This window comes from Stegodyphus dumicola, chromosome 4 (genome assembly GCF_044657685.1).
Source record: "Stegodyphus dumicola isolate Sdum_Otavi_A_Nest chromosome 4, ASM4465768v1".
Classification (NCBI taxonomy): domain Eukaryota; kingdom Metazoa; phylum Arthropoda; class Arachnida; order Araneae; family Eresidae; genus Stegodyphus; species Stegodyphus dumicola.
Genome location: NC_140771.1, coordinates 72,050,633 through 72,077,720, shown reverse-complemented (window position 1 = coordinate 72,077,720; position 27,088 = coordinate 72,050,633). Strand labels below are relative to the sequence as shown.

General features: G+C 34.0%; 1 protein-coding gene across 3 annotated transcripts in view; it reads left to right on the top strand.

The window, feature by feature from the left end:
- Positions 1 to 27,088, top strand: part of LOC118182227 (putative phosphorylase b kinase regulatory subunit beta) — a 155,574-nt gene that overhangs the window by 99,540 nt on the left and 28,946 nt on the right. For all 3 annotated transcript variants that reach the window (XM_085815074.1, XM_085815072.1, XM_085815071.1), the window contains one exon: positions 4,210 to 4,336. In XM_085815074.1, the coding sequence (XP_085671200.1) occupies positions 4,210 to 4,336 (127 nt within the window). The remainder of the gene's footprint in view (positions 1 to 4,209; positions 4,337 to 27,088) is intronic.

Genomic DNA, 27,088 nt, shown 5'->3' with positions numbered 1-27,088 from the left:
GTATATTCTTGACACTGTGTACCTTAAAAATTTTAGCTCTCTGGTGATTTCAGAAATTGAATGGCCCATGTTCAATTGCCTATTATTTGTCCACGATCAAGGGCATCAATATCAGAATTACCCGTACTGGCAATTGAAACAACTCATTAACAACTACAGTATTTGTTGTATAAGCAGTTACCATAGTGATCTCAACATGAGCATAAATACGGCACAGCGCTACACAATTTGCATAGCCATGTCTGTCCCTAATTCAGTGTCACGTCAGTGTATCTCTCTCTCTCTCTCTCTATATATATATGGATCTATTTTATATATATATAATTTACTTATTAATGGATTATATAGTATATTATCTTTTTTGAGAAAGGTAGTTGAATTTTTTAAAAAATGAAAAAGTAATCAGCAAACCAAGAAATTATCATCTCTGACTGGAAATGGGTTGACTTTTCAAGGGGAACAAAGCATTCCCTGATCAATTAGCAATAATTAATAAATGTGAAGGTGTTTTGTCTTTTACTCAAGAAAGAATTATTGTGCCAAACGGGTATTTAGTAAGATGAGTTCAAGCTAAGTAGGTAGATTTTAAGTGAGATGAATTTAAGTACTTGGATGACTATCAGTTAAAAGATTTGTAAATAGTGTAATTACTGAAGTTTTTGTATATAATGTAAAAATCATAATTTCTGATATTTTCTTTATTGCTGTTACTAAAAAAAAAATGGGCCTATTTTCAAATTTTCTCAGCCTGCTTAAACGCTCTTGAACAGTGAAAATTACTAGTACTTGTTTCCTCTTTCTGCTACGGCGGTTAGCCAGAAATTAGTTAATTTCCTTTGTTTAGTCAGTTTTTCACCAGACGCCTTTTGCACTCAAAAGAGAGTTCCACAAACACTTCCTTCATTCTAAAAATAGATTCTTAAAGTCCCTGACTGCCATTAACTCATTCTCTCAACCCTTCTCTCTCAATCCTGATTCAAATTCCATTCTGGGTTCGAAGACAGTAACGGACATATCTCAGTTTTAACACTCACAAGCACAAGTTAATTCATTCATCTTCTGGCCATTTATGTATGTTATGTACCTTTCCTTTTTTACATTTTATTATACCTTCTTGTGTTCTGTAAATATCTTTTTTCAAGTTTTCTACTTGTTTAATATGTAACAATTTTTTTGCAAAGATTTCATTCTGTTTATTATGTTTATAAAGATTACTTTGAATTAACATGATTAAAAGCAGAGTGTTGGGGGTTACTTTACTCAAGTAAGAAAATAATACTACTACTCACTCTAAAATAATATCTCAAGATTTTGAATTTTTTTTAAACTTAATGGAATTGTCACTTTCATAATGAATACAGTACTTAAATTCATCTCACTTAAAATCTACCTACTTAGCTTAAACTCATCTTACTAAAGGCCTGTTTGGCTTAATAATTCATACTTGAGTAAAAGGCAAAACACCTTTGCATTTATTAATTGTTTTTAATTGATCAAGGGTTAGTTTGTTCCCCTTGAAAAGTCAACCCATTTCCAGTCAATGATGATAATTACTTAGTTCGTTGATTACCTTTTTCATTTTTTAACAGTTTCCATTTTCAATTTATTCATGATTCATATCTGATTTTTCATTTTTAAAGAAATTTTGAAGATTGATTTTTTAAATATGATTATAAGTTACTTCATTCCACTAAAATTCTACTACACTACCTTTCTCAAAGGAGATAATATACAGTACAAAATCTTTAATCCGGACTCGTCGGGACTTTGGTGATTCCGGATTATAGAGCATCAATTTAAATCTGGTAAGATGGTATGCAGAAATTATAAAATTAAAAATATGAAACCATAATTTATGAGATAAAGAGCAATTAAGATCTAAAGGGTATAAAAATTTACAAAAAAAAAAGCTTAATATTTATTTGTTTACTTTATTAAATATTTCTTTCAATGTAAGTTGTTTAAGTTGCTTCGTTTTATGCGCTAATACTTTCTCTTTAATTCTATAAACAGACATAATTTCTTGTTCAGTTACAAAGTTCCGCTGTTCAAGTCCTGTACTTGCTGTGTTGAGAATACCGACTAACTTGTCAATCGAAATTTTTTTCATTTTCACTAACCTTTCTGTCACTTTCTTCATGCCTTTATCCATTTTTTGCAGCAATTTCATTTTTTGTTTGATGGACACCGAAACATGCTTTCGCTTTGTAGATCCTTTAGCAGCTCCAGAATCAAAACTCTTTTTGACATAATCGAAAGTTCAAGCTTACTTTTTATATATACAGTTAAAATATATATACAGTTTACTTATATATATACAGTTAAAAGTTTTTAATCCGGATGTTCATAATCCGGAATAATCTATAATCCGGACCTCAAAGCTACAAACTTTCTGCGCATGCGTAAACGCATAATGCCTTTACGCATGCGCGTAATACCTTTACGCATGCGCATAATATGTTTACGCATGCGCGTTTAATGTATAACCAATTATATAAGCTAAGCTGAAATTATCTCATTATCTATTTCACTCGCGTTATTTCAGATTGTGTTGTTCCTTAATCTTCGAATTGGATCCGGCTTATTATTTTTTGCAGACTGTTAGAGCAATTTTATAAAAGTAAGCTTGAACTTTCAATTATGTCAAATAGAATTTCCGATTCTGGAGCTACCAAAGGATCTAAAAAGCAAAAGCATGTTTCGATGTCCATTAAACAAAAAGTGGAATTGCTGCAAAAAATGGATAAAGGCATGAAGAAAGTGACAGAGAGGTGATTTGTTTCTCTAACCATTCCGAAATCTGTTTATCAATTTTACGCTGCTCTCCCGGAGGGGGGGGGGACGTCGTGGTGCCCAATGAACTGAAAGTTGATCTGTCAGCACTATCCTCATCTTCAGGGCAGATGTTTTTATTTTATTTGGCTTATAATTCCTTACTAAATGCAGTATTTCATCTCGATGTACTCCGTCTTTGATATGATTTAAATCAAATTCCTCATCATTAGAATTCGCTTCCGATAGCAAAGAAAGCGACTGAGGTTATTGAAAACGAAAAAATTACGATTGACAAATTAGTCGGTATTCTCGACACAGCAATTATAGGACTTGAACAGCTGAACTTTGTAACTGAACAAGAAATTATGTCTGTTTATAGAATTAAAGAGAATGTATTATCACATAAAAAACGAAGCAACTTAAACAACTTACATTAAAAGAAATGTTTAATAAAGTAAACAAATAAATATTGAGCTCTTTTTTTCTTTTTTTCTTTTTTTTTGTAAATTTTGATACCCTTTAAGATCATAATTGTTCTTTATTTTATAAATTACGGTTTCATATTTTTAATTTTATAATTTCTGCTTGCCATCTTACCAGATTTAAACTGATGATCTATAATCCTGAAAAATCGATAATCCGGAATCGCCGAAGTCCCGACGAGTCCGGATTAACGACTTTTGAATGTATAACTTTTACATAAAATATACAACAAAGACGTAAACTGGCATGTCAAAAAAGCACTGGCAAAATTCTAACTGCCATGCAGATTCTGTTATGTTGGGGTCACATGTTTAGACTGATAAGAAATCCTGTTAGCATAAAGTCTACAGTGTTACTTCAAATTTTTTAAATCCTTATTTTGCTAATACTGTGATAAACGGCTTGAAAGTCAAAGGTGTTAGATGTTGAAATTCTTATTATTCAGCTCAGAAGAGGGTTTAACTTATCATGCTATAGGAATACAACCAGTGCTTAAATTGCGCCGGTACTTCTCAATTTTTAAGATAAATTACAATTTTAGCTGGAGCGCACCGGAGCCCTAAATGAGATGAGCTCCGGTACTTCTTTTTATAAAACTGAGCCACAATTTCAAGGGGAAAATTTTGAATTCGTAACGTTTTAGTTTAACAATAAGCAGACCTTGCAATACTCTATTTCCCTAGAAATACGAACTCATGAGAACATGAGACATTCAAGTAAAGTCCCCTCACTCACATGCCGAAACCTTTCCTTTTAAGAAGGTTTCATATTTTTAATCGTATAATTTCTGCATGCCATCTTACCAGATTTAAACTGATGATCTATAATCCAGAAAAATCGATAATCCGGAATCGCCGAAGTCCCGACGAGTCCGGATTAAAGACTTTTTTGACTGTATATATATATACATATACTTATGGACCTGTTTTTTATTTTTTATATTTATATTAGGAATTTAATCATCGTTCATCAAGAGATATCCTTGAGGCACTAAGTCATACTGACACGCTTCATGGTCAGAGTCAACTATTAGGAATATTATACTTTCGTGAAGGACCACAGTTTTGGACGGAAAATGGTATTTATTTTGCTTAATTTTGAAGATCATTTTATTTTTATATGCTTTCACAAGCTTTGATATTTTGTATCTATAATGATTAATATGTTTCAAGGGAAAATTTAGTCATTTTTTTTAATTGAGAAGATTGTGATATGAAGCATCAAGCAATGTTGAAAAACAAAATTGGACAAAATGTATAAAATTATAAAGTTTAAAAATAAGTAAATTATGTAAATTAAAATGAATTGAAAGATAATAAAGTTAATACATCATACTGACGATTAGAGGAAATAGAAAAGGAAAATATGTTTGAATACCATTCCAATAAAATTCAGTTCTTTATAATGTAGTCATAATGTTTCTTTTTTATGTGAAAATTCTAGTATTTTACACACACAATACTATAATTTTAAAATATATATTTAAAATTTAATATTTTATGGGAATTTTAAAATTTATTGGTTTTGAATTTAATTTCTATTGGGTCTTTGTAAATTTGATTCTATATTTCTTACTTTCTATCTATAACTGTTTAATTTTCAGAAGCATATTTCATGGAAATAAGATTGGGATATTTTTTTAATAAAAAAATTGATATTGTATTATGTATATATAATTTATTATAAGAATATATTATATAAATAATTATATGTAGATAGATAATTATATATATATAATTTATTATTAGAAAAGGTTTTTCTTGTATCATCCCCAAGGAAAAGAAATTTAATTAAAGCTATGAATTATTAGAAAAAATTTTTATTAAGTATTTCAAGTAGTATTTAAAGTATTTAGATTTCCGTTGCAGTAAAAATTATTTAAAATTTGTATAGTAAATTTTTTTAACCATAAAAATTTTAAGTATTAAAATTTAAAGTACTGAAAATGTAGCTATTGTCATTGATCGCAGATTAATTTACTTTTGTCAAGGGGAACAAACCAATCTACATCAATTAACAATAAAAGTTAAGTGAGAGTGTTTCATCCTTTTTCCAAGTAAGGATCAAATTAGTTATTTTGCTAGAATTATATCATAAGCTACTAACAGTACTAATTATTAGAAAAATATTAGTTTACTTAAGCCAATTAATTTTGTTTTAAACAAAATCTAAAATAAAAATGAGTAAGATATTCTTCTTAATTTAAGGTATTCGTTAAGAACTGAATTAAACGAGATTCTTATTTTCGAAAATATATTCCCTGACACTCTTACAGTATTGTAAAAACAGTACAAAAAACTTTTGATACTTATACAAAAGAAAACATTAACAGAAAAATGTACAAATGAATACATTATTTTAGATTAAAGGATTTTGTTATAATCAAACTCAAAATGAAAAGTAAAATTAAAATTTATAATTTGTAATTTCTTTTCTATTAATACATTAAATTAATTGTAGTTATTTATATACAAATTTAGGAACAATGCTAGGAGGAAAATTGAAATGAAACTTGTCTGCAAAATTTAAAACAAAATAATATGGTTATAAATGTAAATGCATTCAGTGATGGAATGTAATAAGTAGTTTGTTAAGTGTTGTTCTCTTCTTAAGATATGGTAGTCTTAAATTGGTGAGATAATCTTACAGTAAGTTCAAGCTGTTGTCAGGGATTAGTTTTTATACTAAAAAAAAATTTTTGATAAAATTTTTAATCAAGCAGAAGAAATTAATTCATTTCTGGCGATGGTCCAGTGGAGTAGCAAGCATAACTGGTGCCCGGGGCAAAATACCTTTTTGGCACCCATTCCCCCCCCCAAAAAAATACAGTGATATGATAAAAATCTTGTTTAGAGACCATGTGGCGCCCCTCTGCGAGTGGCGGCCAGGGCGTCACCCCCTTGTCCCCCCCTCGCTATGCACTGCAATGGTCTAAGAAGCATAAAGAAGAAAGAGGTATCTTCACTGATAAACGGCTATTTACCAGACTGAGAGAAAAATGAAATAGACCCATTAATAAGTAACAGAATAGAATACCAGAAAAAAACTTGTAATTTACATTATGTACAAAAATTACTTACAAGTCTTTAACTAACAGATATCCAACTTATTTTGCTTTGTGAAGGTTTAGGAATAAATTGTCATAACCCTATTAGTTAACAGATTTAAATAGAATATTTAATGCCTGCTTTCTTAAGACGGTAATTATTATATATTTCTTAAGACAGTGATAAATTTATCTGGTACCAAACTATTTTTAAGTACTTGAATTAGTACTAATATCTCGCTTTGAATATCAAGTGTATCGGTAAAAATATTTTTGAATCGTTATGTTTGACTAATGAACTGTTTTAGTAATTACATTTCTAGAAATGTTTGAAGTCCAATTAATTAATTTGTTAGTTGCAAATTTAAAGTTCCCATTTTTGTCATAAAGTTATATTTGTATGTAGTTAACTATTTGAAGACCTAGAAATTCGATAACGTTTTGTGAAGAAGTTTTATTAAGAATGAGGCTTTCGGAATAAATTTGGGAATTTTCTATTTTGTTAAAATTATTAAAAGTGTTATGAGATCATCAATGTATCTGATATTAAATGCGTAATAAATTAAATCTTCTTCTTTAAGTGTTTTTTTTTATTTAAATTCTTGAATAAACAAAAAGAGATTAGAAATACTCGTAGACGTATGATTTCCAATTGGTATACCTTTTACTTGTTTAAAAAGTTGATTGTCAGATTTAATGTAATTATTAAAAATAATGCAGTGAAAGTAATTTTTCCATTTATTAAAGTCTAGAATAGTGAGAATTGGAAGAAAAAGTTTTGGAAGTTAAAGTGGACTGTTAAATAGGTCTTCTAATGGAAGAGAAGTATATAGGGTTTCATAAGTCATAATAGTTAACTTTTGTATATTGATAGTCTTTAAGGTATTAATTACAGCAGAGTTGCCGCTCTCCCGCTAACCCGATTTACCATATATTTCTCCTGACTTTTTCTTATTCTTAAAATTTCTCATGATTTTTATGGAACTTGGCTTAATACTTCGTTATATGAACAAAAAAAAAAAAAAAAAAAGTGATTTTGGACATCTGAAAGCAATTGAATTTTCTCTAGATTATATCCAAAACAAAACCTTGCGAATCAGATGAGAATTTCTGCTTTGTGAGTGAGAGCACACGTATCCAGAAACTTTGTTCTCCAATGGGCATAGAGCTCTACTGCATATCATCTGGCAAATATTAGCAAATGAGCACAAAGCAAGCTCAAAGCTGTTAGTTAGGCGACTCAGTCGCAGACTAGGTTCCTAGGCAGCAGCCTTACCCTGTGTATAACACGTGAGACTTGTACATAATTATTTTCTTTGCTATCATGAGAATGGGTGAGTGCTCTGAAAAGAGCAAATATGGAAGTTATTGAAGTTAAGTTCTTGGTGGATGCAATTATAACTATTTGGCATAAGTAGGATAGGCATACCTTGTTGAGGGAGTAGCTTGCAAGTATCCACATAAAGGTGATGCATTCATTTCGTCTCTCAAAGCGTAGTTACTCTTAGCCTGTCAGATGCTAAACTGAAGTCTCTGCTGCTCTCAGCGTGGTGAAGGTATAATGGCCAGGTGACTGCAGGAGCTAAAGCAATTGGAGAAAAGATAGGCATGGTGCGGTAATAACTATCGGCATGCAATGGTGGGGGAGGAGCTAGGGGAGGGTTTTCAGAGCCATACTAATTTTGGGATAGGATGAGCTGAAAAGAGGAGGGGCTAAGGTAATAGAAATTTATCAAGTCTTATTTCTAAGTTTAAGGCACAACATCCAAAGAATTAATTTTGTAACAGAGTTTAAGTTAAACAATTTTGCAGACTAACCATTAATTTTATAAGGTATTTCAAAATATACAAACAATCTATCTATGTTATAATTATGAGTTTTAAATTAGGAACATATTTTGTAAAAATCTGGATCATTTTAGATATGTTAGCCTGACCAAATATGCTATGAATTTCTTTCGTATATCTTAAGAATTCAAACATATCTGAGCCACTAGTGCTCTTATTACTAGAATTAAACATATTATTACTATTTACATTTTTATTTTCATTTCTATTTTCAGCCTGTAACAATTCAGCACTGGGGCATTTACTGTGTCCTCATTAGCTGCGCTATTAAGCCTGTTTGCAGAATTCAGAGCCTGGACAAAGCTGAGACCAGGTTTCACTTGGCTTTTCTTGATGTTAGCAGGTTTATATTTTGGAAATTTTGGGCACCCATGATACGACGATGGGTGCTGGTCTAAGCAGTTCACACAATTAGGATTATCTGTGCAACCTTTTATTGGGCATTCAGCAGTTCTGTGATTCTCAGCACATTTTTACACATCTGGGTTCGAAAAAACAATTCTCCGAGGAGTGGTGCCATTTTCGACAGTTCAAGGCTGTTATTTGGATGTTCTTTAGTTATTTCGTTCATCTTGTCCTGAGTCATGTGCCTTAGGGAAATAGTTTTATAAATTATCATCATTTGTTTTGTCTGCGAGAAAGGTGAAATACTCCTGTACGTTTCAAAAATTATACACAGTTGACTTTCCTTCCATTATTTCCGTAAGGAAACGTAATAAATTTGTGATGTGTACCGTCTGTTGTTGCGATTTTTCAGTTTCACATGGTGGATGGGCAGATGTTCTCAATCATGTGCATACACAAGGACAACATGAATTGTTTTGAAAAGAAACGATTTTTTTTTTTTTTTTTTTTTTTTTCAGAAACAAAGAACCAAAAAGTTATTAATGCAGAATGTCTGTTCTTTTTTTTTTTTTTTTTTTTTACTGGAGCACAACTTTTTACTGAATACATCGGATTTATTTAGAAAAATGTTTCTCAATAGTGAAATTGCTAAGAAATACTCAGGTGCAATTGTTAAAGAAAAGGGTTTGAAAAATAAATATTCAGTTATTGATTGCATTAAAACAGCTCCATTCTGCCTCTCTACAGCTAGAGATGGAAGCAATAATACCGATTCAAAACTGTACCCAATTGTTGTTTCTTTTTTTAATCCAGAGTCATCAGAAATTGAGTGCAGTTTGCTTTCTGTCCCCACTTTAGAACATTCGACAGGCTTTAATATAGCACAGCTAATTATTAAAACTTTAAAAGAAAATGCAGTCCTGGATAATTGCTTAACACTTGGTGCCGATAATGCACCAGTAATGGTAGGCTTGGTGTTGCAAGCATCTTAAGAAAGGAAAATTCAAATTTGCGGATTATGAGATGCACCTGTCACCTCTTAAATTTAGCAGCTGAAAAAGGGACAGCTTCTTTACCAATAAATGTGGATGAACACATTGTTGATATTTATTATTATCTTGAAAGGAGCTCTAAAAGGAAGGAAAAATTGAAACAGTTCCAACAGCTGCATAATACTGAAATGAGAAAAATTTTTAAACGTGTGTACACGCTGGCTGCCTTTAAAGAAATGCTTATCTAGAATCCTTAATCAATGGAACTCACTTCTTGCATTTTTTAAAGAAGAAGTAAATGCTTCGAGAGTTAAGATAAAAGGCTCTATTGAAAGTTATAAAAAACCTAAAGTAAATGGAGATGTAGTTACTACTTCTATTGTTAAAAATAGGTTTGAGAAAAATAAAGTAATTTCTGCACCATTCAGCAATTCAACTGGCAGTTCTCAAAATAATACTGCAAAATATAAGCGTAAAGCTGATACAAATTTCTCTCAAAATAAAAAAATTGCTCAATACACAAAACATTTTCCGATTACTAAAAGTTATATTTGTATATAGTTAACTATTTGAAGACCTAGAAGATTCGTGCATAACAGTGGCAGAATTGTGCTTAGCTAAATTTAGTAATCGATTTTCCGATTACTAAGTTTAGCTAAACACGAATCTGCCACTGTTCATAACATTCTGAATACGAAAGCAAAATCTGCCTCTGTTCATAACATTTGTACGAATATGTGTGAGGTATTTTTGTGTTGCTTGCATTTAAGAATTAGTAACTATTTAAAGTTAATTCATTATTAAAAACTGTATTTTTTTCATTTAAAAAGTTTTTTAACATTGTGAAAAATCTCCTGATTTTTGAGTGTCATAGGTTGGCAAGTATGTTACAGGAATGTTATTGTTTATTAATAATAAAACAAAAATTATGTTCTGTGTTACAAGTAAGGAAAATTAATTGACAGATCATTTTAAGTTGCTATGCAAATATATTGTCTATATTTTTCTTGTAATTATTAATGCAGTTTGCTATGAATCTGAATTTAATTAGTGATTTATGAAGCCTAGGATGAGCACAAAGGTTAGCAAATCATGGGCATTACAGAAATGTTGAGTTTTTAATGAAATGCATGACTTTTATTTATCATTATAATCTTAGTTGTGTTAGTTGATAAGTATTGGCTTTGTAAAATTCTGTTTGATGAATTTGTTTGTAGTAAATTTCTCAAATTATACTAAAATTATTATTTGCTTTATCTATTTTAGTGATTGTAAATTGTGTTTTTAAATTTTTAATACTAGTCAAAAGTTTAGGCCAATTTAAAGTACTATTAAATTTTAAAAGTTTAATTTTAGTTTTAATTTGTTGAAGTACTTTATCCTTCTATTTTAAAAAAATAATATTAGGTAAACTTAGTTGAATGCTAGTCTCTACTATAAATTTGTTGATGTTATTTTCTGTATTTTTGTAGCAAAATTTCTTATTGACGTATCTAATTTTGCAATGCAATTATTGATCAGAAATTTCGGGTTTTTTTTTTTTTTTTTTTTTTTTTTGTGTGTGTGTGTGTGTGTGTGTGTGTGTGTGTGCAGGTTTTTCCTCAAATAACAATTTTTTTTAATGTTGTGGATATATTTTTTTACCAGTCATTAGCAATGATTGTTTTAGAATACCTATTAAAATTCTGAATGAGTTCTTGTTTAGTTATTGTGTACAGCCCGATGTGTTCACTCAGTTTTGAAGAAATTGCTTTTTCATTTGCATTAAGGCAAATTTTTCTCTGGAAAATGGTTAAGGCCATTTTAAGATGTCTTTCTGGTAGAAGATAGAGGTTCTGAACAAACAAAAGACTCTTTTTTCCCTTTGGGGGAATTATTCACTACAGCTTTCTTTAGGCTATAATCCATGGAAAATTAACCTTCTTCCCAGTACCTTATTAAAGGATTGAAGAGAGGAAAAAATCATAAAATGCAGAGTGAGGATCTGTTAAGGATTTCTGCTTTCTGTTTCATGATTCTAGTAACAAAGAGTATATAATGATGTCAGTAGGATAGTTTTTTCTTACTAAAATTTCAAGGTTATTTCATGGTTTCAAGGTGTTTCTTCTTCATTGCTGCGGACAAAACCGAGTGAACTATTACAATTTAAGTTCTTCCACAGTAAAAAAAAGAAGAGGTGTGCATTTTCCTTCTTTGGACATATGTGATATGTAATTGAATCTTATGCATTCTGTACACACTTCTGCATGCAATGACTTACTGTAGTTCATCTATCATCAGATATGCATCATGTATATCCATTATCAAATATATATCGTTTGTGCGGTTCATCTATCATCAGATACACATCATATATATTTGGTGGTCGTGTGTGCTTAATGCATGATATAATTAAAGAAAATAAGAGTAGACAATCTTCTATAACAAAAGAATATATTAAGTACTAAATTACAATTTAAATTACATTGCAGAGATCAACGCAGAGCTCAGAACACAGTTCATGCTACCGTCGCGTATGGTTGTCTGACGAGAAGTCTGAGTGAGTAATGACGTCGCTTTGCTGCTCCAATTAAGAACTGGATTTTTCACGTGGCGCCATCTCATGAATAGAAGTTGAAGTATCTGTCGGAACGCCACAGTACCCCCCCCTCGAAGTACCATCGGTACGTTATAAGTACTTTGGGTTAAATTTAACCTTTCTTCCATATCTGGTAGTTTTAGGTTGCTCTTTAACGGGATGTAAGCTTTCTTCCGGGAGTGATGTTGATGAGAAAGTTGTTGGATCTTGCATTAGAAATGCTGGTTTGAGACGATTGATTCCAATCACTGATTGTTTGCCATTGCAGATGATGGTGAAATGTTTTGGTGTTCGTTTGACAACTTTGAATGGACCATCATATGAAGGTGTTAAAGTTGGCTTAATTGCATCGTTGCGCACGAATACGTGCGAAGATGTCTCAAGCGCAGGATGTACAAAATAGCTTGGCTGGTTATGTTGCATCAGGTTCTTCTATTTACAATAAAATTAATGTAAAATTCCTTACCTGCTGCATCTTCAGTGTTCACGACGCCAGGCTTCTAATAATCACGTTTTCAGTAAGAGTTTCTATTACTGCTAACAAGCCATCTTGTCTTTTAATTATTTATTGAAATAAAAAGCTAATATACACTATTTACAAGGTAGGTGATAATTATTTTAAGACAGTACATTTTAATTCTGAGTCTTTACGCTCCTCAGAGCGGTTCCAATCTCCACTTGTTCTCGGAACTTAATTACAGCAAAGGTAAAGGAAGAGATGCCCGCCACCTAGTGGCAAGAATGTGACATCCTCCCACCTTTTGATTTTACCTCGATAAGATGGGAAAATCAAAACAAAATTTTTCAATAATCAAACAAAAATTCAAGTACAACTTTCACAAATATGAAAAGTAACTAATGCTCTAAAATTTATACTTACAAAGAAGGATTACACATCTAAACATTTTCTGCATTACATTCATACCATATCCAGATAACATGTTCCAATTGACTACTGTTAGGACAATTAAATTTCTAAAATACTGAAAAGAAACAAAAATTAGTATAGCAATTTAAAAATATGTAGCAGGTTTTACAGTTTTACGTCCATATCTAGTTTGATAGTTCGTATCACTGTCACACTTATCGGCAGAGTTTTTTCTGTTCATGGTGAAGTCACTAAACAAGTTAGGTCTGTCAAGTTCGAGAGGATAAATATGTTTCACAGGTCTTAGGAGTTCACCCATTGCAGTTTTCACTTTGACAACACGTACTTCGTTGTCTTTCCCAGGATATAGTTCTACAACACGACCTATTGGCCAATCTATTCTCTTCTTGTTGTCGCTGCCGACAAACACCAAGTCATTTTTGTTGATAGTCCGAGTAGATCGTTTAGATGGTTTTTGCACTAGGATAGCTAAATATTCATCACAAAATCTTTTGTGAAAATGTTCTCTTAAGTTCTGCAAGAACTTGTATCTTTTTGTCAGATTAATGGTATCCAGGTAGTCTAAGTCAGGCACTCCGATGTAGTGCACATCTTGTAGAAACATTGAAGGAGTTAGTGCCGTAAGATCATTTGGATCTTCTGAAAGGTACGTAAGGGGTCTTGAGTTAATCACTGATTCGATATCACAAAGTATAGTCAACATTTCCTCGTAAGAGACACAGGACTTGCCGAGAACATTTTTTAACATCTTCTTCACTGTTTGTACCAACCTCTCCCACCAACCGTCCCACCATGAAGCAGTTGGGGGATTAAACTTCCACTGTATTCTCATACTAGTTGAACGACATTCTATTTCTTTCCAATCTATCGATCTTAACAGATTTTCAGTTCCAACGAAATTAGTGCCATTGTCGCTGTAAATAATACTTGGACGACCTCTTCTGGCAATAAATCTCCCTAATCCCAAGATGAGCGCATTTGTTGATAAACTTTCTATCAGCTCAAGATGTATCGCGCGATAGACCGCGCAAGTAAAGAGCAAGATCCATGCCTTTTCTCCTTTTCGTAAATAAAGAGGACCGGCTACATCGACTCCGGTCACTTCAAACACCAGAGCATCTCGAACTCGATCTTCAGGAAGAGGTGCTGGAACAGTCTCTATATTCTTTGCGCTATATCTTCTACAGCAAACACACTTCATAAGAACTTTACGTACTGTTTTTCTTCCTCTCAGGACCCAGAATTTCTGTCGAATATTGGCTAGTATGAATTGCACACCAGCGTGGGATAGTCGCAAATGGTAATCTAAAATTAACCTATGAGCTAAGTCATGATTTGAGGGCAATACAATTGGACAGAGAAAATTTTCTTCTTCCTCTCTTCTAGTAATCTTGGTCTTTAACCGAATAAGGCCATCTGAGTCAAAAAAGGTACAAAGGTTGCTAACTTTAAGTTCTTTTCCAAATGCTTCTATTTGTATTATCTTGCCTATTTTCTTTTCTACAGTTTCTATTTCAGGGACCGTGAGTTCTCCTGATTGTTTAGAATCTGGTCTTCTGCAGTTGTTGATAAATCTGCATATCCAAGCAGTTATTCTTAACATTTTATGGTAAGATGAATATTTCTAAAAAAAATGTTCTACCCTTTGCGTATTTAGTGCAGAAATGACTGATTTCCTTTTTTCTGAATTCACTATTTCCATGTCCGGTATTTTCCTTTGTATAGGCCATTCTTCCTGATTTTTCTTCAGCCAGTCGGGGCCCTCCCACCATCTAACTGCTAAAAGTTGTTCAGCGGTGCAACCTCTTGATGGGAGGTCAGCTGGATTTTTTGTTCCAGCAATATGTTTCCCCGTTTTTGGATCTGTGAGTTTTCTAATCTCCCTGACTCTGTTTTCCACAAAGACAGCCCAGACAATCTCTTCCCTTTGAATCCATGTCAAAACTGTTGTAGAATCCGTCCAAAAATGCGTTTCCACATTTTGCCATCGTAAACCATTCAAAACAGAAGAGCATAGTCTGGCACCTATCGTGGCAGCTATCAATTCCAGACGAGGGATCGTAATAGATTTCACGGGAGCTACCCTAGACTTCGATGCCAACAGATGAACTTCAACTCCAGAATTCGTAACAGTTCTCAAGAAAACTGCAGCAGCATACGCATTACTACTGGCATCACAGAATGTGTGAATGCTGCAGAACTTCCTATTGTCCTTGCTGGAATGTATCCAACGTAGGAGGGATATTTCTTTTAAGAGAAAAAGGCTTTTATACCAATTCACAAAATTTTGTTTTGTACTCTCGTCGACTTCAGTATCCCAAGAAATTCCTGTTTTCCATAGGTTCTGCAACAATATTTTAGGATACAAGAGAACAGGACTCACAATTCCAATAGGATCAAATATTTTGTGTGTTACAGCGAGAATTGTTCTCTTTGTTATTATACCCATTTCAAAATCTTCTAGCCAATTCAGATTCAAAGTTAAATTATCTTTCTGAGAGTTCCATAACAGACCCAATACGGGTGAAATAGTTTCCCGTTTCAAGTTATCTCCGTTATATAACCAACCTCAAAGATTAAACTTTCCTTCATTCATTATTTCTCGAGATTTTTCGATGAACTGGATCATCTCGGATTCTTTGTCAAAACTGGCAACAACGTTATCTACGTAGAAGCTACGCAAGAGTTTAGCTATCATCTCCGTATCATATGAAGAATTTTTCATGTACTTTTGTAGATGGAATTCTATAACAGCTGCCAAAAGGAAAGGACTACTCTTAACCCCAAATACTACTCTAGTATGACAAAATATTTTCGTTTTCCTTTCTTCCACATCATTCCACCAGAAAAACCGAAGCCAGTCTCTATCTTGAGGCCTTACACTGATCTGTAAGAAAGCCTTTTCAATGTCTGCTATAGCAGCAAACTTGCCTTCCCGAAATCTCAACAAAAGAGAAGGAATTAGTTCTATCAAATTTGGTCCACACTCCAAACACTGATTTAGAGAAGGAGACGATTGTTTCCTCGCAGGCGCATCAAACACCGGTCGAATTGGTGTTGAGCTATTTTCTTTGATCACGGTCTATGCGGTAAATAATGTCCATAGTCAACTGCAATATTTTCTTTAACTTCTTCGATCACTCCTAAGTTACACCAGTCATTAAAAACTGCATTGTATGAAGAAAATAAATTTTGAGCTAAAAGTTTCTGGGTGGTAGATTGTAGACGTTTCAAAGCTAAATCCTTGTGGGTGGAGAGTGGTACATGATTCTCCGCCCACGGAAGTGCGACTTTATAATGCCCTTCTTCGTTTAAAGATACAGAATTTTCGAATTGCAATTTTTCTTGCAAATCCCTTTCCTCTCTAGCCTTTTTTGTAACTGGATCTGTTATTCCGATAACATCAAGCCTCCACAGTTCTGACAGCGTGGCATCAGAAATATGTAAAGATTACGAAAGCGTGGAAAAGGAATTTTCTATTTCATAATTGTCAGTGTTCGCTTTCCCCATGACTGTCCACCCAAGTCTTGTACTTACAGCAACTAATCTTCCCCAAGGAAGAACTTCGATTTTACCTGTAAATAAATTTGCAGCAACATCTGCCCCTAACAACAAATGAATCTCTTGGGGGTTCTCCTGAAATAGTCTGCAATTTTCAAAAACATCACTGACGTAAATTCCTCTTCTTCTAAGTTCCCTAATCCAGTGTATATTTTTGATTTTAGGGACCGAAGAACATATTTTTCTTTCATCCAATACATTGATTTCGCAATTATACCGTTTATCTACGCTACCCAATTTTATTTTATAACATTTATGTTTTTCGGAAACTTCTATGCCACCGAAAAGTCCGTGGGTTACACTTTGTTCACCTAAGTTTCTTAATTGTAACCTTTCTGCTGCATACCTGCTTATGTATGAGTTTTGACTTCCGGTGTCAATTATCGCTCGAACAAATTGGTTATTCCCTCTTCCATATATGCGAACAATTAAAGTTTGCAAATATACTTCTGAACATCCTGCTTGATTTGAAAGTACTTTATTTTCTATCTGTTCGTCTTTTTTAATTTCCGAAACCTCGACAGAAGGATTTTGTTTATTACACATAATAGTTGCATGTTGTTTTTTACAAATAGAACAAGTTATTTTTGTTCTGCAGTTTTGAGCCAAATGGTGTAACTTTAGGCATTTATAGCAAGCAGATTTCCTTTTTAAAATGTCCCTTTTTTCTTGTAATGATAATCCGGAAACGAAATTACAGTCATGAATCTTGTGGAATTGATTACAGAAGACGCAGTTCATATTTTCTTCTCTGCATTCGGATTTTGTAAACAAATCTGTAGCGGTCGGAATCTTTGGTTTATTATGTCTATTTGAGAGACCATATGTGCTTTTCGTTGCAGGGGGGGACGAAGGCTGTCGCCGATCGGATACTTTTTGCTGTTGCGAAAGCGTTGACCTTGTGCATTCGCGGGATGAAAGTTCTGCCTGTAAAAATGACATTAAATCTTTTATGTTATAATCGGTGCCAACATTTTGTGTTCTATGAAATTCAAGCGTTAATTCTGAAGGCAATAACTTCAAAATCATCGGACACAGCAAAGCGCTGTAAGATTCCGATACAACATCTAACGCTTCGAGACATCTAATCTGCGTTTGTACTTTATCATACAAGTTACGAAATGTTTTTATGTCATTCGCATTTTTTAATGATTCAATATTCAGCAAATTATTCATGTGCGCATTAATAAGAATGTCTCTCCTTCCAAAACGGTCGTGTAAGATTTGAATTGCTGAATCATAATGTTTTGGCGATAACGGAAGTCCTTGAACGCAGCTAGCAGCTGTTCCTCCTAAATATGCTTTCAGGTAATTAAATTTGTCTACTTTGTTCAATGATTCGTTATTATGTATTGAGGACTCAAAACTATTCCAAAAAGTAAGCCATTGACTACTGTTCCCATAAAATACGGGAATCGAAAGTTTTGGTAATTTAACATTAGGTGTATCTTATATTTTGCTGTGTGTTCGGTGCATTTAAGTCATGATTAAGTTCCTTAATCCGTTTCTTAAACCTGAATTTCCATAACATTATCTTCTCGCGATATTGTTTTGTAATTTCGAATTCATCTACACTCAGAATTGGTTCAACTTCCACATCGGCATTAGATAGCGTTTCGGTTTTAGCATTAAGCTGTTCTAACAATTCTTCGAGCTCATTAATACTACCTTCAGATTTATTTAATTCACTTTCGATTTTCTTAAATAGTTTTGTAACGGCAGTTCTTAAGATACTTCTTTTATTTTTTAATTTATCTACTTCAGCCATTATCTTTCTTAGATTCAAACACTTACACAAAAAATATACGTCTCACAAAAAACAAATATTTAACTCTTACTTAGAAAACAAAATTATTCTTTTGCTGAATATTTCAAGAACAAGTACTAAAATCTTCAATTTTAATATTCAGCTTTTGAATTCACTTTATTAGAACTTTTCAAAAAACCTGGTGTCCCTGTTCAGACGCCATAAAAATGTTGCATCAGGTTCTTCTATTTACAATAAAATTAATGTAAAATTCCTTACCTGCTGCATCTTCAGTGTTCACGACGCCAGGCTTCTAATAATCACGTTTTCAGTAAGAGTTTCTATTACTGCTAACAAGCCATCTTGTCTTTTAATTATTTATTGAAATAAAAAGCTAATATACACTATTTACAAGGTAGGTGATAATTATTTTAAGACAGTACATTTTAATTCTGAGTCTTTACGCTCCTCAGAGCGGTTCCAATCTCCACTCGTTCTCGGAACTTAATTACAGCAAAAGTAAAGGAAGAGATGCCCGCCACCTAGTGGCAAGAATGTGACAGGTTATGCGAAGATGCTGGGGTTGGCGAGATATTGCTCATGGTCTCACGTAAACGTTGAAGGAATGTTGGAGGGTCGATAACTGGAGTAGATTCTGGGTGAAAGAATTCACCTGGCAGACGGAGGGTCGCACCATATAACATTTCAGCACAAGTGCTACCAATGTCTTCTTTAAATGCTGTGCGAAGACCAAGCAAGACTAGGGGTAAGGCTTCTGTCCAGTGTGTGCTACTGTGGCACTTCAGACCTTGTTTGAGAGATCGGTGAAAGCGTTCCACCATCCCATTTCCAGATGGATGGTATGGTGTTGTGCGAATATGGCGAATGCCAAGAAGAGACGTGAGGGATGCGAACAAGTGACATTGAAATTGTCGGCCTTGGTCAGTAGTGATGGTGGTAGGCATGCCAAATCTTGAAAGCCACTGGGAGATGAATGCTCGAGCTACAGTTTCAGCGGATATATTTTCAATAGGAATGGCTTCAGGCCATCTTGTGTACCGATCAATACAAGTGAGGAGGTAAGTGTAACCATTTGAAGGAGGCAATGGGCCAACCAAGTCCAAGTGCACATGATCAAAGCGTCTTGCTGGAAGGTTAAATTGTTGAATGGGGCTGTGAGTGTGACGGGATACTTTACACCGTTGACAGCTAATACATGAACGAGTCCATTCTGTGATGTCTTGATTCATTTCTGGCCAGACAAATCTGTCTGCGATCAGCTTTTTGGTGGCACGGATTCCAGGATGTGCCAAATTGTGCAAGGCATTAAACACTTCACATCTAAAATTGACAGGAATATAGGGACGTATTCTATTGTTCTCTATGTCACAGTAAATTTTAAGCGTTGGATCAATGTGCAGCGGTTGTAACTGAAGGGAGGTTTGTGGATTTGAGATTAGGTTCTTGAGTTCCTCATCATGCAATTGAGCTTTTGCAATTTCAGAGAAATCTGGGGTAGTGAGGTTGATATTGTTTACCCGAGACAAGGCATCAGCGACACAATTATCAGTACCAGAGACATATCTGATATCTGTACTAAACTGGGCGATGAAATCCAGATGTCGAAGCTGACGAGGAGAACATGAGTCAGAGTTTTTTCTAAAAGCGAAGGTTAATGGTCGATGATCGGTGAAAATGATGAAGTCGTGTCCTTCCAAGTTGTGCCGGAAGTATTTAACAGCACAGTACACAGCAAGTAGCTCTCTGTCATATGTGCTGTATTTCCTTTCTGCAGTAGTGAGTTTTCTGGAAAAGAATGCCATTGGGGAAAGTCCTTTAGTGGTATGGGTTTGAAGCACTGCTCCTATGGCCGTGTCAGATGCATCTACCATAATAGAGAGCTGATCACTAGGTGAGTGATAAGAAAGTGTGGCTGCATTTGCCAGATCATGTTTGCATTGCACGAATGCTGCAGATGCAGATTCAGTCCAACGGACAGCTCGTTGATCTTTTTTTTTTTTTTTTTTTGCTATTCTTCAGAAACTCATGTAGGCAGGCTTGTGTTTTTGCGGCATTTGGCAGAAAGCGTCAGTAGAAATTTAACATTGTTAGAAAACGCTTCAGTTCAGAGATGGTTTTGGGCTGAGGTAGGTCGTTAATTGCTTTGACTCTGTCCGGTAAAGGTTTGACTCCATTCTGGGTGATAAGACATCCAAGAAAGGAAACTGAGGGTTGACCAAGTACACATTTAGATGGATTTAGTTTTAATCCATGATCTTTAAGGCGAGTGAAAATCTGACGCAGATGTTCAAAATGTTCTTCCGCATCTGTAGATGCAACCAGGATATCATCAAAATATGGGATGCAGAAATCGAGGCCATACAGTACTTGGTGTATGAAACGCTGAAATGTTTGGCCAGCATTGCGAAGGCCAAATGGCATATATAAGTACTCAAAGAGACCAAATGGTGTAGTCACTGCGGTCTTGGGAACATCTTCAGCATGCACTGGGATCTGATGATATGCTCTGGCAAGATCGAGGGTAGAAAATATGTTTGTTCCATGAAAAAGATGGGTACAGTCTTGGATATGTGGGACTGGATATCTGTCAGGGACTGTGACGGAATTAAGTCAACGATAATCTCCACAAGGCCGCCAGTCACCATTAGACTTTTTAACCATGTGAAGTGGACTGGCCCATGGACTTTTAGATGGGCGAATAGTTCCCTGTGCTAGCATGAATTCAAATTCTTTGCGAGCAGCTTTTAGCATCTCTGGAGAAAGACGACGAGGCTTGGAAAATACAGGTGGGCCATGTGTTTCAGTGTGATGATACACTTCTGGCTGATGAGTATGCTGCCCTGATTTGGATGGGTTTAAAATATCAGGGAATTCTGCTAATAACCGATGAAAACGTGTGCTGCCCGATACAACACTTATGTTGGTAGGTACGTTCGATATGTGAGAAGCTTGGCCCTGTGATGTCAGCTGAGTTGTAGCATCAATTAAGCAATTATTCTTGACATCCACTAGAAGGTGGAAATGTGTCAAGAAGTCGACACCAATAATTGCTTGAGTTACATCCGCAATAATAAAAGACCAGTTGAAAGTCCGGCGCAAGTTTAAATCAAGTGTCAATAGTTTGGTGCCGTAGGTTGCAATTTGGGTACCATTGGCTGCATACAGTACAAGTTTATTAAATTGGTGAGCATTTGTTTTAGTTCTCGGGAGCACTGATATGTCAGCTCCAGTATCTACTAGAAAACATAACTGAGTTGAACGATCAGCCAGTACTATTCTGTCGATGTGGCGGACATTCTGTTGGCCAGCAGAAGACCGCCCATTTAGTTTCCCCGCTTGTACAAAAGTGCATGGAGGGGCACACTTGCGAGCTTGCGCGCCAAAATTCATATGATAAAAACATATGCCACTTGTGGGTTCTTTGTACTGCGTTCGAGTATTGTGACGAGATTGACTCCTGCTTCGGGCACGAAATTTATTACGTGGGCCCTGATTTGATCGATTGTATCTCCGTGAAGCATGAAGACTTGTAGAGAGTTTAGATACTTTTTTGGTCAATTCAGCCACTTGTTGTTCGAGGGATGAACTGGATGGTGCAGCATTAGCAGCACTGACATAAGCTGGAGTAACAAGTTCATTAATTTTGTCAGCCATTGCTGCTAAACGGGTTAGATCTTCATTGGAAGCAGCAAGAATTATTTGTATGTTATTAGGGAGACGCGAAAGCCATAGTGACTTCAACAAGTCGTCACTAAAATGGCTTCCTGCCAGATCACGCATTCGTGACAGCAAGTATGAAGGTCGCTGATCTCCAAGTTCAAGTCCTTGTAGTAAAGTACGTATTTTTGAAGATTCACTTTTTGAATAGATATCAATGAGCCGCTGCTTCAGTTTGGAGTATTTATCACAATCAGGTGGTTTGAGAATTAAGTCATGCACTGAATTCAGAATATCAGACTCAATTGCTGCAACTACATGGTTGAATTTTGTAGAATCCTCACTAATGCGAGCGATAGAAAATTGTGCTTCGATCTGAGCGAACCACAATGAAGGATTATTTTTCCAGAAAGGCGGTGGCTTCACCGCAACGCGTGTGATTTGTGGCTCTGGTGGAATATCGTCGGGCATACTGATAGATAATTTTCACTTTAATTAATAAACACTTAACGGCACAAATATTGTAGCAAGAGGATACACTATTGATATTTTGCCATGATAACAATAAATATTTTAACCATGCGGAAAAAATTTACATAACGATACACACACAAATAATACAGGGTCAGCACTTACACACACAAATAATATTTTACCGAAATGCATTTGAAAAGAAACCCCTATTTGAGAAAAAAAAATGATGCGTTCATTTTGTATTGCGCACACACAAAATCACCACTTCACACAGCTGAGGCACATTATCGAAGGAAAAAGGAAATCACTCCTGTAGCACGTGGGAAAGAAATTCACTACTTTCGAACACTGAGGGAAGAATTCTGCCGTAGCACGTTGCAGAAAAATTACTGATGTAGCACATTTAGCGAAAATCACTATTGTATCACACTTGTCACAAAAGTTGAATGATCGAAGAATTATTGCTCGACTGGGGAAGTCAGCGGAACGGAACAGATCACATTGATGATTCGCTGAAGCTCCTTGCGATGATATGCACGACTTTGAAAAAACACAAGCAATATATATCATTACTTCTCGAAATAATTCAAGGGGTTCGTTGTAGCATACGTTTAATGTCCATATTCGTTTTTATTTTTAGTCAGTTCTTCAGAATGCCTTGGATGCACGTGGCTTAGGGTCATTAAAAATCCATTGTCAGTAGCGTGCTCAGTCAAAAGGTCACCACTTTTGGTGGTCGTGTGTGCTTAATGCATGATATAATTAAAGAAAATAAGAGTAGACAATCTCCTATAACAAAAGAATATATTAAGTACTAAATTACAATTTAAATTACATTGCAGAGATCAACGCAGAGCTCGGAACACAGTTCATGCTACCGTCGCGTACGGTTGTCTGACGAGAAGTCTGAGTGAGTAATGACGTCACTTTGCTGCTCCGATTAAGAACTGGATTTTTCACGTGGCCCCATCTCATGAATAGAAGTTGAAGTATCTGTCGGAACGCCACATATACTTATGCAGTATTGTCAAGAAAAAGCTATTTATTTAAATATAAAACAAAGTGTTGCTGAATTTTTGAGTGAAGGCTGCTACACACTTAAGCGGAGTTACTGTTTCTTTTTAAAAAGGAAGCAAAGAAACTGTGCTCTTTCATGCTCTAGCTGGAATTAAATACTGACCAACCATGGATATTTTAAATATTCAAAAAATTTCTTAAGGAATTTATTATAATGGAATCATTTGCTTACAAAACAAAGAAATATAGTTCTTCTAAATGAGTAAATGGAACTGGAATATTAGTTATATTTTTATTTAATAAAATAGAAATTTCCTTGAATAGGACCCAGCTTGTAACCCAGCTTTTCTGCAGATATGTAAATGCTCAATGAGCTAAAAGTACTAATAATAAATTATTTCCTTTACCATATCAAAGTATTATAATATTTCTTTTCTAGAGAGAAGAAAAACATGCTAAAGTAAAACATAAAATTAGGCAAAGCAATAACTTTTTTTGGCATAGAGTTTCGTCAAGACTCTATCGATTTCAAGGACAAGCAGATATAGGTCCCTCTTCATCATGAGCAAAGAAATCTGTGGCAGATATCTTTGCTCTGGTCAAGAAGCCTGTACCTGTTTGCACTCGAAATTAATGGTCCTGGCTAAAATCTCTGCTAAAACTAAGGTTGTTGCTTTGCCTAATTTTATGTAGTTCTTTTCTTTTGGAGGGGGGATGTTACTCCCTCTTCCTATAATAATAGTAGCAGTTGATGAATTTAATTTGTACCATAATAGTAGAAGCAAAAGAAAATAAACATTTATATATATATATATATATATATATATATATATATATATATATATATATATATATATATATAAACGAGATTAAACCAAGGAATAAGTTAAAAATGTTACTATCAATTTTTATTTTGAGTGTTCAAATGGTTTCTGGATTTTTTAATAATTTCATTATTACATTTTAAATTCATAGGTAGAATCCTTGGTGATGATGCTTTGCTTTTCCTCTATGTGTGAGCGTAAAATTATTGGAGCCCTCATTCTTCATTCTCCAAGCACTTGTTGAAGTGACAGAAACGTATTATCCAGTATTTCCGGAGAAAATTATCAAAGACTATGTTTACTGCTTCTTCTGCAATGAGGAACATGTCTTGAGTTTTTCCCCATTAATCTTTGCATTTACACCCACAGTTTTTTTTTTTTTTTTTTTTCCCCAAAAGAATCAACATTGACATAAGATTTGGCTTGGCAATTATTTTCGGAAGCACTCTCCGAGTTCTTGATGTGGCCGTTCTGTTGCATTTAAGTTATTTTGCAGCTAACATAATTGCACCTTTCTGCAACTTTTCATTTTTCTTTTCATTCATCAAGAACTGGACTATTGCAACTCGATTTTTGCTTGAAAACTCTTATTTTTTTTTAATCTAACTTTGAAACATTGATTTTGATTGAAGGCTTCACAATTTTGCACTACAATGTAACTTACAACTTCATTCGCCAATAATTTCCGTTTAAATATTCACTTGCTACTATTATTATGGGACAGGGAGTATTTTTTCTGCTTTGTGGTGAGCATTGCTTTTAATAATTTTTGCAGTAAAATATGTGGAAAAATTAAATTTTTTTAGTCAAATACCGAATATCCGCCGACCTGAAATCCACGTTGCCTCTCAAAATATAAACATTCAGTTTATAGGTTTTCGGAAACCGCCACATTGAGTATGAAATGTTGAAGAAAAAATGCTTACTGAATAATGACGTCATAATTATCGAATAATAATGAGTCATAACAGAAACACCAAATTATTGACATCATGATAAAAGTCTTTTCCCCTCTAATCTGCATCGAGGTAAGAAAGCAGATGATTCACTCTTTTTTCAAGTTCACGATTCATGTTGTTGTATTTTCTGAGCTTTGTTATTTCACAAGATTATTTAGTGCTGCCTTTTTTTTTTATCCGGATATTTTGTGGATAAATTAAGAATATTTTAAATTTCAGCCCTTTTTAATACAATTACAGATAAGAAACACACTCATGATTTTACTGCTTGCAACGTTGAAAATCGTAAACACGTTGCATTGACGGTAACACAAAAAGTGCAAATTCTGCAAAAGATGGAGGCAGGTGTTACTCCTCGATTTATAGCAGAATGGTATGGAATTGCGACACGATTGTGTATGATATACGGAAAACTAAAGAAAAGCTGTTGAAATTTTACAGCAACAGTGATTCTAACACTGGAATCCGAAACCGTAAATCTTTGCATGAGGCGAAATCGGCAAACCTCAATGCTGTGTACATATAATACCATAAGTAATATAATCAATTTATATATGTAATAATAATTTAATGCATATAATAAGTTATTGCAATAATGTATATAATAATTTAATTAAATGTATCTAATATGCTTTATTTATTTAGCACTTTTAGTCTGAATATTATGCGTTATCTTTTCTGTCCTGAAATCCGCAAAATCCTAAAATCCACACAACCTCTGGTCCCAAGCTTTGCGGATTTCTGGACTTCTACTGTATTTATACATATATATTTTATATTATAAGCAACGTGTAATTTAATTTTATGCTGTTTCAAATATTACAAGCAGACAGGAGAAGAGCTCTTTTGATTCCGCAATTCTTTCAAGCTTTTATGGTTTTTTTTTTTTTTTTTTTTTTTTTTTTTTTTAAATTCTAAGTTATTGTTCTAGTTGAACCCTTTTAAAGTCCCTTCATGTAATATCCAATTTTAGTAAATTACTCATTATCCCCTTTTTTGTTTAATTGAATGGTAACTAATATTTAAAAGGGTTCGTAGTGGTCCTTACAAGTTCTTATAAGTCCTTATATTTGAAAATAAAATATAAAGGCCCTTATAGGTGCTTACTTTTTCTTTAAAGCCCTTATTTTATTTTATTTATTTATTTATTTATTTATTTATTATTATTATTATTATTATTATTATTATTTGTTGTTGTTGTTGTTGTTGTTGTTTTTAGTGCTTATTTTTTGCTTTTAGTGCTTTTTTTAATGAACGCGCATTTTTCCCCCCGTACCAAAGTCGAAACTAAATATACAAATTTTCTTCCTTATATGGAACGTCAGATCGTGAATCATATTCCTGGAAATAGCTTTTCCCCCTTTCTCTGCATTAACGTAACCTATGGTGCGCACGAGAGTACAGATAGGTGCACGTCGTTCTATTGGACAAAGAATTGTGAAAACCGTAGAAAATTCCGGTACATTCGGTATTCTTTTTCCTCCCACCCAAACACTACACACGTTTGAATTTCTATCAAGATTTTATTAATTTACATTCTCGTTCTGCGTGGTCAGTTCATATTCGTGTTTATTATGATCGTTATGCTTATATTATGAGCATATGTATGAATATTTATAATAATATAGTTGCAGTAGCTGCTGAAGTGTAGATAAACTTCCAAAAATGGGTTTATTTTTACACAAATTAGCTTTCTAAGGAATAATATTCGGAATGGCTTAAATAAAAGGAAAGTAATCGAATAGTCAGAATAATTTCTTTTCTTTTTTGCCAATACATTATACAGTACGGAGGTTAGGAGGTTCTCCCCTTTCTCCGCAAAATCTGTAATATTGAAGCAGCGGACTTTTTTTTTTTTTTTGTCTGTCACTG